Genomic DNA, 14,108 nt, shown 5'->3' on the forward strand with positions numbered 1-14,108 from the left:
CCTATAGTAGGTGCAAAGCCCTAGGAAGCTTCTCAGCTGATGGACATTTTCGGGACGTTTCCAGGATTTAACGGCTGATACCTTTTCAGGATCTGTGCGCACACCTTCTGCAGAAATGACATGTCCCAGTAAGTCACTTCCTTTCGGAACAATTTGCATTTAGCGGGACTCAGCTTCAGATTGGCTTCTTTCAGTTTCTGAAGCACCTTCCTAAGATTTTCTAAATGTTCTTCAAAACTCTTTCCGACGATGATGATGTCGTCCAGGTATATGAGGCAGGCTTCGTAGGAAAGGCCTTTCAAAACAGTTTCCATAAGACGTTCGAATGTTGCCGGCGCATTACACAGTCCAAACGGCATCACCTTGAATTGCCAAAGCCCTTGTCCCGTAGTAAATGCCGTCTTTTCTCGGTCTTCAGGCTGTATTTCTACCTGCCAATACCCACTCTTTAAATCAAGTGTTGAGAACCACTTGCTGCCAGAAAGAGTGTCTAGAATGTCGTCAATTCTAGGAAGAGGGTAACTGTCTTTCTTCGTAACCTCATTCAACCGGCGATAGTCGACGCAAAATCTTGTTGAGCCGTCTTTCTTTCTGACTAGGACGATGGGAGATGCCCATGGACTTACTGAAGGCTCGATGACATCGCTTTCTTCCATATCTTTTAAAAGTGTTCTCACCTCTTCCTGTTTAGCAAACGGTAGACGTCTTGGATGTTGCTTGATCGGGGGATGATCGCCGGTATCTATTCTATGTTGTGTCAAACTAGTTCGACCCACGTCAGAAGATGAGCGGGAGAAAACAACTTGAAGATCTTTAATGACGCGATCGGCAGCATTCCTCTCTTTATCGTTTAATTGCGCATTCTGCAATAACTCCGATGTAATTCTCTCTGAGGACACGGATTCTTGGATGTTACTCTTTCTTTCAACAGTGGTTACTGGAGTACATGCTGCAACCACTTCACCTTTCTTAATAATTCTCCCCTTCTCAGTTACATTGGCGACTCTCACCGGGATAACCGTTCTGGATAGGTCGACGAGTGTTGAGGCTACTAGTACTCCTTTTGGGCTATTACAGTTATTGGGATATTCTATGATGCCATAGCGGAAATTTCTGTTTTCGGCTATGGATCCAGGAAGTAAAATTTCTGTTCTTGCCGGTATTGTGATATTGTCTTGTGCTATGATTTTATGGACAGATTTAACTTCATCATTGACTCCAAATAACGCTATGTCCTCAGATGTAGAATGCAATTCGTTATTTTTAAAGTCCAAGGAAAAATTGTATTTCCTTAGAAAGTCCAATCCGAGTATGCAAGAATCAGTGATCTCTGCTACATATGCCGTGTGATGGTAAGCGGCACTTCCAAACGTGATGTTAGCATTTACTTTTCCATCGATGTTGATCTTCTCACCGGACACAGTCTGTAGGGTAACGCAGGGCGGCGTCCAGATAAGTTTGCTTCCCAGTTGTTGAGCCAAATCTTTTCGGATGATGGTAACGTTGGCTCCTGTATCTATCGTCATATTGCAGGGAACTCCATTAATATGTCCTATTATGAAAAGTCCATTACTGCCGCCTCTCACTGCAGAAATCTGAAGCGCTTTAAACTGGGGCTTTTCATGATCTGGCAACCTCCGCCCCGCGAGATGGCCTCTAATTAGTTTCCCTGCTGTTTGTTAGGAGCGGTCTTAGCATCCGTGCCCTGGGGTGTTCTGCAGTTTCGTCGGATGTGTCCTTCAGCACCGCAGTTCCAGCACTTTACGGTCGGTTTCTTGTCACCAATATTCTGTCTCAAGGCCTTCAGTTGTCTAGTTAAATCGTCTAGACGAGCAGTGACTTGATCCCCTGGCTCCTGGACTTGAGCAGCTCTGACTGGATGGCGGTCTCGACGGGTGGCTTGCTGGGCTGCCTCAAATTTCATGGCATACACTAAAGCGCTTTTCAGATCTTTAACATCCGCCATTCGCAGTGCTTTCTGTATTTCAGGGTCCCGGATGCCATCGATGAAATATTGCAGGGACAGGATTTCCCTTGTTTCTGTCGGGCACTCCGAAAAGGCGTGATGTGACAGCCTTTCAACATCCGTGGCGAGCTCCTGAAGCGTTTCGGTGAGCTTCTGTTGACGAGATTTTAATTGGAGCCTGTTGTAGTCTTTTAAACATTTCTCGCCGAAGCGCAGCTCCAAAGCGCCGGATAGAGCTTCGAAATCTAGCCTTTGATTTTCGGGAAGCGTCTGCAGGATATCCGCTGCGTCTGCTCTCAGAGAAGCGGCGAGATGACAGGCCTTAGCTTGGGAATCCCATCCATTCGCATCCGCAACGATAGAAAATTGTGTCCTATACACCTGCCAGGAGGTCTTCCCATCATATGTAGATAGTTTCAGAACGGAACGAGCAGGCATCGATAAAAATTTAAAACCTTCAGAATTGTTTCCTACCGTCGCTATGCACTTCTTTAGGCTGTCAACTTCTTTGGCGACGGCAGCAGAAACCCTATCATCAATTTGTTGTTCGACGGCAGAAACTCTCTCTTCTATATGTTCTTTTACAGAAGAAATTCTTTCTTCTACTTGTTCTTTTACCGAAGAAAGTCTTTCTTCTATTTGTCCAACTTTAGTTTCAACCGCGTCTATTCTGCCTTCCATAGCCTTAAATTTATTTTCTATTACGCAGGTAATTTCTCTTTTCATTTCGTCCTGACCTGCTTTCATCTCGTCTTTAAGGGATTTCATCTCTTCCTTAACGCATTCCTGGCCCAATTTCATTTCTTCCTTAACGGATATTTGACCAGCATCCATTTTCTCTTGTACAGCTTTTATATCTTCCTTAACGGAGTTGACGGCTTCTTCCATCTTTTCTTGGAAAGCAGCAAATGCAGTCATCATTTGCCTGAATTGTTCTTCCATCGCTCTTGTTATTGGCATTCAAATCCCACTTCTGACACCAAAAATTGTTGCGTGCGTACGGGTTCGTTATGAAATGAATGCACAAGTCCGATGAAAAATGAACAAAAATTTATTATTATCACAACAAAAATGCTTAAATTTTCTCAAATTATCATGCAGTATTACAATATCTCACAGTAGTTATCTTTTAACTACTCAAATGTCCAATAGAACGTAATTCAAAACAGCTAAAGAACGCTAATCCGCGAATTCGCTACAATCAACAACAGTAGTTTTCTAAACAACAACAAACTAAACAACTACTACAACTACAACAAACTGAGATGTTTTCCTCCTTTTATAAGATTTTAAAATCACGCGCTAGAATTTTCCAGCACTTTCTCGAAATCAAAAAGAGATATTTATTTATTTAACGCACGCGCTCTTGTATTTTTAATTTTTCCGGCTTAGCTTTCTTTTAATATTCGTCACGCGCTGCACTGCGCGAGAAATAAAACCATTTAATTTATAATTGAACTAACATTAGCTTTTTAAATACCAAATTCGTAACAGTATGTTACCGTGAAAGCCCAAAATACGGAGAATGTCTACATTCTCAGGTGAATACTAACTTTCACACAGTCGCTTGATTATGTCCGAAATATTTTCTAAATATCCTTATTTCTCATAATCGGCAAATGTCGACGTTTACCATGCATCTATGGGGGGATGCTGAATAAAAATACTTTTGTGACGTTCATAAATCATATTTTATTGTTAAAACATATTATGGTACTTGTCAAAATAGGAGAAAATTTGCAAATAAACTGTTAAATTTAAAGCAAACAAGTGCATTCTAAATGAGAAAAGAAAAAACACTAATAATAAACTTAGTTATGTGATTGATGTTATACAATCTTACGACTGCCAACTTGCTGTTGCCTTCTGTCTTCAAATCTAAATTATGCGTTTAAAATGAAAACGTACCGATTTATTTTTTAAAAACAGTCGCTATTGCACCAATTTATTTTGTGTTGGCTAATGAAATATTTGATTAACGATAATACAAAAAATATGCAAATTAAAATAGAGAATTAAGGAACTATTGGAAATTAAAGTTAGTATTTTGATTTACTAAATCTTTTATCTTATAATGTATAAAGAGGGAGAGCAAGAACGTTTGGAATAGCTATACATGTGTTTATAATTCTAAGTACACATAGAGAGTGGAAGATGTTGCACGACATCCAACTCATTTATGAATAAAAGATTGCTGAACAAGTTGACCTGCGATACTTGCATTCCAAATATCTAAAACTCCAAATTCTTTTTAGGCTAATTAAAATGAAACTCTTTTTATTATATTATTTCTGCTTATTTTATGTTTTTTCATTACTTAAAATAATATAAAAAGGCAATACAGTATAATTTAAAGAAGATATTAAATTAATTGTATAGTATATGACATAAAGATTGGTTTGCAGATTTGTACCTGTTCTCAGGAAATGCAAATATACAGTATACAGATCTACTGTTCTTTGTTCCCTTCGTGAGTAAGATTACCACCAATGACAGCGATAATTTTAGAACTGAAAATGTTCATATCCTTACCACAGTGAAGCATTTAAAGCCTTGGATTAGTTCTAGCCTGGAAATAGTAGTTTAGCTGTCCAAATTAAATGGTTACATGGCTTAGGGCTAAAAGAAAGAGCTTCTGAAAGAAAACAAACGAAGCTTTCATATTACTCTCAATATGCATACGAAATGAATAATTCGGAATAAATTTGCACAGGAAAATAGGTAGAAAATAGATAGAATTTTATATAAAAAGGATTAACAGAAGTAAAAATTATGATTTATTTGATTATTTTAGATGTTTAGTTTTGGTATTTAAAAGAATTTTTGAGTTGCAGAACCTAGTATAATTGAACGAAGCCCCAGGTGTCGGAGAAGAAACACAGCTTGAAAGCCACTGATGTACTGTTTTGTATTTTCTTGTATGGAACTTGAAGTATTTTTGTATGTAATTATTAATGAAATAAAAGGTAGACAGAAGTATAAAATCCTTTTAAATCACATTAAACACGTAGTTCGTATTTAGACTGTAATAAGAGGACGGATGTGGGACAGGCCATCTATCCGGATTTCTCAAACATTTGACATTTTGAATGAGATATAGCCATTTGATCATAGATTAATCTGTATACTTAGAGTTATACCGCATAAGCGATCAACTGAATAAACGATGACGAATTAACGAAAACTCTGAACGAAACGAAACCCAACTGAAACGAAAACCAACGAAAAAAAGTGCAGATTTAAAGTTTCATTTATAACAGTATTTCGAATTGCTTGCATCTGCACTTTCGTTTGAGAAATAGTTTGTTTTGTAAAATTAAAAAAAAAAATTCTGAAAGCCTTTCAGATTTTATATTTCGCCCAAACTGGCGTTTTTTAACGTTTTGGGTGTTACCTTTATTCATTAAATATCATGTACTTCACTACCATAAAATCAACAGCAATATCACAAAATAACTTAAAAAGAGCAAATCTTTAGAATTTCCATTTAACAAACATTCTCTATTCGTAAAAAAAAAAATAAATAAATAAAAAATAAAGTTAATTAAATTTTAAATGAAATTGAATTTCAAATAAATGATTAATTATTGCTGCGAACTAATCGACAATATCGTTTAAATTCTGAGAGCATATGTAAATCAAGTGCAAGTATCAAAATCTATGAATATATAATAAATGTAGTTATAATATATAATTCCAATAAATTTTTTAAATCTGAAAATTTATAAAAATGCATAAGTGAATAATTGTTGAGCAGGCACGAGACAGACTTATCAATTATTTACATTTAATTTAACTTTACTACATTCTTTAGAATTTCCGATATACAGTCTTACGTGCTGGGGATAAAAAAGCGTTTTACCGTACGGTGTTGCCATTGCTCTCTTTGAAATCGTTATTTCAAATTTCTTATTCAAAAACTCGTAAAGGCTTTACAAAGTATGGAATAGATAATAAAACAAATTCCAAATTTGGGCTTCTAGACGTCTATATTCAGTTAGAGACGTACGTTATTCAAAAGTGAATGGCTCTAGGTAATGTTGTTTTATCACAATGCGAGAAACATACATGCATTTATGCAGATTCTTCGTTATTTAATTTCTTTAAATATAATACAGGGCTCTAATATTTGGTTTCAACAATTTAGAATTCGTCGTTCATAGTGAATCAACGCAAAATGCTAAAACGTAATTAATTTAAATGCGGGCAAATTACCCTTTTGGATGGATAATAAAATTCCTAAAATTAAGTCATAAGAGACAGCAAATAATTTTGAATTTATATGAAATAATTGCAAATACTTTTGAACAGCAATAAATTAATTATAAATAACTTGTGCTTCTTAGATCTCATCTAAAGGAATAATGACAAATACTACAAACGGTTGCACCTTTAACATTATTGATATAATTTTTTCTACTCAAGCATAATTTTAAGTCATTTTGACAGATGGTACTATTGTTACTCATACTGTTTCCTGTTTGAAATAATAAAACGATTTAAAAGAGATGTTTTTCAATTTAAAAAATACTAAAAACCACGAAAATTTACTGAAAAACCTTCTGCCGTTTAAGACTAGAATTATTATGTTTTTCGAAAGATATATCACATAAAAATAGAACAGTTATTTAATTTACTCAACTGATAAAATTTCAAGGTGCTAACGTAAGAAGGAGTAATGAGATAACCTGAAGTTCTTTGTTAAGCAACTACTCCAGGCTTTTTGAAAGACTCAGAAACTCTGCCGAAAACTGAAGATTTCTACTAACATACTTTTCTCTGCACCTAGCACACTTGACCGACCTGACTAAACTAAACAAATTATTTCATTATTGTTATAGTTGAGAAGAAAATTTCATTTGATAATCATTTATCCCACTAAAATATTTACTGATGTTTAAATCATTGTTTTCATTTATCAGTAATTTAGTAAAATGTCTTTTACTCCTTCAATCTTTTACATGGTAAGTACTGTACATTATAATAGTTGAAATTTAGCATTATATATATAGTAGCTACATATATTAAAAATAACTTTACATAACTTTATATATGATGTTTGATGAAATAAATCATACGTGTGTGTATGGTAACCACATATATGGTAACTACATATATTATCATATATGGTAACTAACTAATAATCCATAGCTAAGTTTAGCAAGTTATTTATGCTTTTATGTGAATATGCTTTTGTATTAGAATTATTCCACTATTTTATTTCTACGAAAAGGCTTTATTTTATTTGGATATTAAAACTGTACTTCTTTATTACAGGGCAAAAAATTACCTAAGAGACCTTCGCCTTTCGATAAACTTCCGGATACCCTCATCCTCAAGATATTCTCTTATCTTTCGAGTAATGAATTGTGCGTAAGTGCAAGAGTTTGTCGTCGGTGGTATTTCTTAGTTTGGGAACCCCAGCTGTGGACAACAGTCACCCTCAGTGGTGGCAGAATTCAAGTAGACAGAGGCTTGAAAACGCTCTTCAGACTCTTGTGTCGTGATTCTCCCACTTTGTGTTTAACTGTCGAAAGGATTCATTTGAATGGTTGTGTAAAACTCACAGATAAAGGTCTCAGTACAATTGCAGTGAAGTGTCCTGAGCTGAAAGTGTTAGAGCTCAGAGGATGTGCTGGTGTTACTAGCAGAGGAGTTACAGAAATTGTGTCTCGGTGCCATACTTTAGAGAGACTTGACCTTACTGGTGAGTACTATAGTTTTGAATGGCTGGACATTTTTCAGTTGCATATTAATTGCGTATTATATATTTCTGCATCGTATTATTTCGGGTATTAAGCAATCTTGCCTGTGGGCAAAACATTTTTTAAAATCTAATTCTAATTATAGAACTCGCCTCTCTTTTTGTTTTATGGCTTATGATATCTACTTGTCTTCTTCTTCGACATAAATGAACTTTCTTAAGTTGAAAAATCAAAAAGGTATTTTATTATTTTGTTTCTTTAAAATATTTAACTGAAATAATTCAGTTGTTCACCAGTTTAAATCTTCGTCTGAATTTTGCTGCGATCATCAAACCGATAAATATTTCGCTAAATAAATAAACTTTAAATCGCTATAAAAGGTGTTACTTTCCGATAAAATTATCTCCATATTATGTTTATAGAAATATATTAATAATATTTATTATAAATAGACAGTTTTAGCGTATTTGGGTTCACTTCGCTTAATATAAAGTGAGAACATTTAGTATTATAAACTATGAAAGTAAAATTTTCCATGTTTTTAAAAACAATTCTTTGATTTTAATATATGTTAAAAATACGTATTAACGAAGGATTTCTTATTCATGAGAAAATTAAATGTTTTTCAGCGACTTTACCTAGAAGGTATTTGGAAGTTTCTAATAGGAGGATGGCAGATCTTTTTCTTGAATGTTTGTTTTTGTATATCTATGCATTCTTTTATTGCATTAGTCTGGCGTTTTCGTCATCCGTTGTGTAGATAATAGTACGACGTAAAATTTTTTTATTTTAATATCAAGTTTTTATTTATCCAAGTTTTAAACTTTAATTATGGTAGATTTTAATCAGTTACTAAAATTAGCGTTATAGCTTTAAAAGTGATAAATCCAAGAATAAAAATTAATTTAGTATGAGTATTAACAAAAAATGAATAAATGTATTTTCTTCAGAAAACCGTTCTGCCATCCTTTTCTGTAGCAAGAAACTTGTTATACATATTTATTTATATTATGCGTCAAAACGTATAATGTAAAAATGTGTTTTTTAAACCATACATCAGTTTTCCTGTACTTACAATCGGAAATTCAATGTCATTCATTACTCACGGTGGTAATTTTTGTATTAATGATCTGAGATTTGAGTAAAATTTCTTTGCCGTTTTATAATTAAGCCGATGCTTTCGTTTACACTTATAAGGTATTTCTCCCGCCTTCTTAGCATGCCTTTGTAGTGTAGTGGTCAGCACGCTCGGCGCGTATTCAAGAGGCCCGTGGTTCGAGTCCTGGCGAAGGCATTTCTCCTTTTTCACATCTCCTGCTTCGAAACAACCTAATGTCTCTACACACTATTATAATTTTGTCTTATTTTTCATTTACTGAGAAATCAGCTTAATATTATCGTTAGAGTGTAAAAAGAGAAAACATTGCATCGTATTAATGCTTCTTAACTGGGCCACGTTACTTAAAGGAAATGTGATCGATAGTTGTCCGAATGATAATTTATATACTTTTAATAATTTATTTAGGTATTTCTAATATATCTATTTTATACTTTTATTAACACGGATCAAAAACTCCTCTTTTAGTCCGAATAATTCCATGTAAGATGGTAAAGTGCACACCATTTATTGGTTTCGTTCACAATGGCGCTGCCAGAGAAAATATGGAGATTTACAAAAGTGTTATGCTGATTAGCGAAGGTTGATAACCATGTTGCGAGCCTGTATTCGAATCATATATAAGATACAGATATTTACAACTGTAGTGTCTGTGCTAAAATAGAAAGGCTTACGGGCCATTGATTGAAAAGAAAGAAAAGGTAAGAATTCTCTTGAGAACGTTGGCGGTATTGGAAAGAAACAAGAGACCACTTGATTCTTTCCGGGGATATTTTCAGACGAAACAAGATGAAGCTGAGGTAAATAGACTTAGTGATGTAACACCACAATCAAATCTTGCTGAATTTTAATTTCATCCACCCAGGTTTGTTTGAATAATCCTATTAACCTTCCTCCTCACCACTATTTGGCTAAACCTAGATTTCTTATCAAATTTCCTACTTTTCGAATTTTCTTAAAGTTTTTAATGATATGAATTTCATCCGGACATTAAAATCCTTAATCGTTAGGTAAAGGTTAAGATATGGATCTTTTATAACATAACAATAGTTGATTCAGCTGTGTCTAGTTAATTTAGCTCATTAATAGTTGAATATACAAGGAGTTGATTCAACTCTATCTTTGCTACGGAATTTAATAAATCTGAAGTTTTTGAAAATAATGCTAAAGTTTCTTGTTTGTTTACTAGTTCTCCGAAACGTAATTCAAATTTTAGTCTCAGTATACTTTCCGTCTGAAATGCTTATAAAAATATGCATAACAGCTTTTACTGTTGAATTTATTTATTACACAGCTAGCCGCTACGCGGCCAGCCTTCATCTGGCTTATGTACCGGGAAAATGCCTAAAGGGAACACCAAACACTAAATTTAAAAACTGCACAAAATTTGACTCTGCAGAACAAATTTATCGAAAGGAAAAAAAAAAAAAAAAAAAAAAAAAAAAAAAAAACCCACAAATTTCAATAAAATTGTATTAAATATAAAAAAATTACAATGAAATAAGCAATATCCCTTAATATTAATTATCATAATAAATAAATTAAAAACTTCCCGTTGCATTCTCTCGACGGACGTCCAGTATCCGAGAGAAACATTAAATTTAAAAACTGCACAGAATATTATTACATTATCACCCTCATTTTTCCGAGTGGCAACAGTGCTGATATTAACAACAATGGCAACAGTGATATATCAGCAACAATGGTTGCGTGTTATTGTTGCTGGTATGCCCATTATGTCTGGTGCGATTTCATCAAAAACATAAATTAAAAAAAAAAAAAAAAATCTGAAATGTTTCAGATTTTAAATTACGTCCAAAGGGGCGTTTTTTAACATTTTGTGTGTTACCTTTCTTTATTAAATATCATGTTCCTCGCACTTAAACCATAAGATCCAGTGCAACAGCAATATCGCAAAATAGTTTTAAAACGAGCATATCTTTAGAATTTCCGATACAGAGACTCACGCGCTGGAGATAAAAATGTTTTTTCTGCACAACGTTGCCATTGCTCGCTTTGAAATCCTTGAGTTTGTTAATCAAAAATTCGTCAAAGTTTTAAAAAATAGGAAATCGATCATAAAACAAATTTCAAATTTCAAATTTGGTCTTCCACATGCTCATATTCGTTGGAGGATTACGTTATTCAAAATTCGATGACTCTATGTACCGTTATTTTATGACAATGTGAGAAATATACATACATTTACGCAGATTTTCATTATTTAATTTCTTCAAATATAATGCAGGACTCTAACATTTTATGGCAACAGTTTGAAAAGTGAACCGACATTTATCCGTCCGACGCAAAATGCCAAAACGAAACTAATAGTCCTTCGGGATTCAAATCCCTTTGGACTAAAAATAAACTCATTCGAATGAAAACCCCTCTTTGAGGTGCACTGGCTCTTGTCTAAATGCACCTATGTAGTAAATTTCGTAGCCCTGGGTCTGTTAACTTGCAGCACAAATGAAATCGCACACACAGAAACAGAGACAGACAGACTCTTTCTTTTATTATATGTAGAGATTAATGTTTTTGCGAAGATTGGTTATTTAATTTGTCATCCTATCTTCTTTAATCTGTCCTGGTTTAAGGTTTTTAAATTTCTAAAACGTTTAATACGCTCCAGTCTGCTATTGTAATTAATTTATATGCTAATTTTGACCCATGAAGATTGTATTTTAATACAATAGGGGGATATGAAGAAATCAAAATAGTTCTATGCAAGTGTGATTCAAACACGAAGAATTTGACGTAACAAAAATGCCAGTAGTGTATTAAACCTAATTTATTTATTTGACAAATGAAATAATTAAGTAGCAAAGCATTAAATTAAAAGAATCTTAGCTATAATGTTTTTCTTACACTTCTTATTGGACAAAATTAAGCTTAAATTAACGAGATTAAACTTCTTTTATGGAGAGTGAACGTTACTTTTATACTCAACTTCTAGAAGGTGCAAGTAAAATAGTAGCTCATGAATTACAGCAGGCGTGAATTCACGATTCTGATTAGCATGCCGAAGGAGACTCTTTTTCTCTCTTTCCGTTCTTTATTCTAGTTCGAGTAACAGCCTAAAGACTATAACTCATGTCATGTAGTACCCCCAAGGGCTTTTAAAAATATAAACGCCAAGGTGTCGCCAACAAGCAAGAAAAAGTGTTCAGCATTTTATGTTATGAAATATGTATGTTTCGAGACCATTGAACAAATGTTCAATTGTAGCATAATAGTCAAAGGAAATATTTCTTCATTTCTGAATCTGTACTTATGTTCCTCAGCATATTATTAGCTGCTTTAAATACTTCCATGATAAATATAAGTAAGTAAACTCGAAGAATGCGATGGCTAATAAAGTTTCTTAGATACCGTAGAGCATCAGCAATAAATTTCATTCTCTGTAATTTGTAGGCAATGATTCGTAGTATTATACATACATTAAACCCATGGCGGCAGCGTATACATTAAAAAATAGACCATTGTGAGAAATAAAAATCTCTTATTTTCAATGGAAAATTTATTTTCTTTTTTTTGTAAGAGGAAAAATTCTCATAAATTTGCAATTAGCCTTTTTAGAAGTTGTCTAGGTATGTCTTTTAAAGGCCAGTTTTGAATCCAAGATTATTTCCAGTTGTTATATGGTTAAACTTGCATCTGAAAACATTCCGATTCAAATGAAGAATTGAGAATCAAACGAACAATCACAGCGTTTTTCTCACATATTTTTCGTGGGGTTTATTTCAATTATCCGTAATTATTTCACGGAAAGATTTTCTTCCCAAATAAACGATTCAAAAGTTTACAGTAATACGTTGATGCTTTAGCGTCATTTTGGAGGACGCAACCAGATGGTTCAAGCATATTTAAAGAGTATTAAATAGTTTAAAGTCCAGATTAGATTCTTTGGTTACTTTAATTGTGATGTTTATCTATCAAAATACGTACGTCAATCTCTTGTCTTAAATCTACCACCAACGTGATATTGCTCTGTTAGATGGCCAGAAGTATCTGTTTTGAGCAAGGAACTTGCATAACATAACTGCATACAATAATTTATCGAAAGCTTTATGGATATTTAAACATTACACGGGAACCTCATTGGAAGCCTCATCGCAACTGTTCTATGAATTTGGTATGTCGCATCTTAGTTTTAAAGAAATACTTATTGATGAGCCCACGTTTATGTGTCTGTAAACTTTTCCCTAGCAAAGAAGAAACTAATAATAATTTGCCCTAATCTGAAATATTTTTTTTTTCGTTTCTCTCCCGTTTTTCTTCTTTGAGTTTGAAACTTTTAATTTGTGAAACAAATACGACTAATAAAGTTCGTTCGATGTCAGGAAGGCATGCTTTAATATTATTTCACTGTAGAATGTTTTCAGAGGTATCGCTTTAGGTACTCTTTTCAAAACTTTATCGTATCTCTTTGCGATTAAGAAATCCTACTTCTGATGACGGCGAAAATTTCTTGCAAAGTGTTGATAATAGAATTCTCATCCGCATTCTCTCCTCAGAAAATCGAAATTAGGTCTTATATTGATTTTATGCTTATATGGGTTGGGTTTTATGCTCTTTCCTGGTTTAAAAATTTGGTGAAATTGTTTTTACAGATTTTCAGTAAGCAAAATAAATATTTTTTTCTGTGTTTGCGCCAAGTGTATTTCATTATTCAATGGTCTTATATAACAACTCGTATCTATAAAGGGAAATCTCACAGATGAATTGAGCATGTACATTGTTCAACTGAATGTTTCAGTTGAAAGTTATTTTTATTCCCATTGTCGCTGCATCAACATGACTTTAATATAAACATAATTTGTCTTTTAATGGAAATTTCGTAATTTGATTTTATGCCTAATGATAGTCAAAATGTAAACTTTTTAAAAAAATACCATCAACTTATTTTTGTGACCATATAACAAAAATTTTTAGTTCTATCCTGGAGGTTATCAAAATCAATACTGAATTTTTCCAAAAACAGGGAATCGCCTTTAATTTACTGATTTCCGTGAATTTATAGAGTCTCGTATGCTTTGGTAACACAAATTCACGAGCTCTAGAAAGACTGTAGAGGAAGTTTTCTCAGGTCTTTAACAGTAGGCAGACAATGTCAGAAGAAGGGTGTAAATAGCTCTTTTATTCAGTCACAAAGAATTCACAGTGGACCCCACTTGGGTTTACATTAGCCAACACATCTGGCTTAACTTAAAACAAGTAATGTTGAACTTAAAATATAATTTAGACTAGCCTAACGGCTCACAGAGTAAAGCAAACGGACAGGAAGGCTCTGGCTCGTAGAAGCCGGCGAGAGAAACTT

General features: G+C 33.7%; 1 protein-coding gene across 1 annotated transcript in view; it reads left to right on the plus strand.

The window, feature by feature from the left end:
- The window catches only part of LOC118190384 (uncharacterized), a 252,920-nt gene that overhangs the window by 159,310 nt on the left and 79,502 nt on the right, over nucleotides 1–14,108 (plus strand). Inside the window, exon 3 of the mRNA XM_085806612.1 lies at nucleotides 7,244–7,673. Within this exon, the coding sequence (XP_085662738.1) occupies nucleotides 7,244–7,673 (430 nt within the window). The remainder of the gene's footprint in view (nucleotides 1–7,243; nucleotides 7,674–14,108) is intronic.

This window comes from Stegodyphus dumicola, chromosome 12 (assembly GCF_044657685.1).
Source record: "Stegodyphus dumicola isolate Sdum_Otavi_A_Nest chromosome 12, ASM4465768v1".
In the NCBI taxonomy this organism is placed as follows: Eukaryota; Metazoa; Arthropoda; class Arachnida; order Araneae; family Eresidae; genus Stegodyphus; species Stegodyphus dumicola.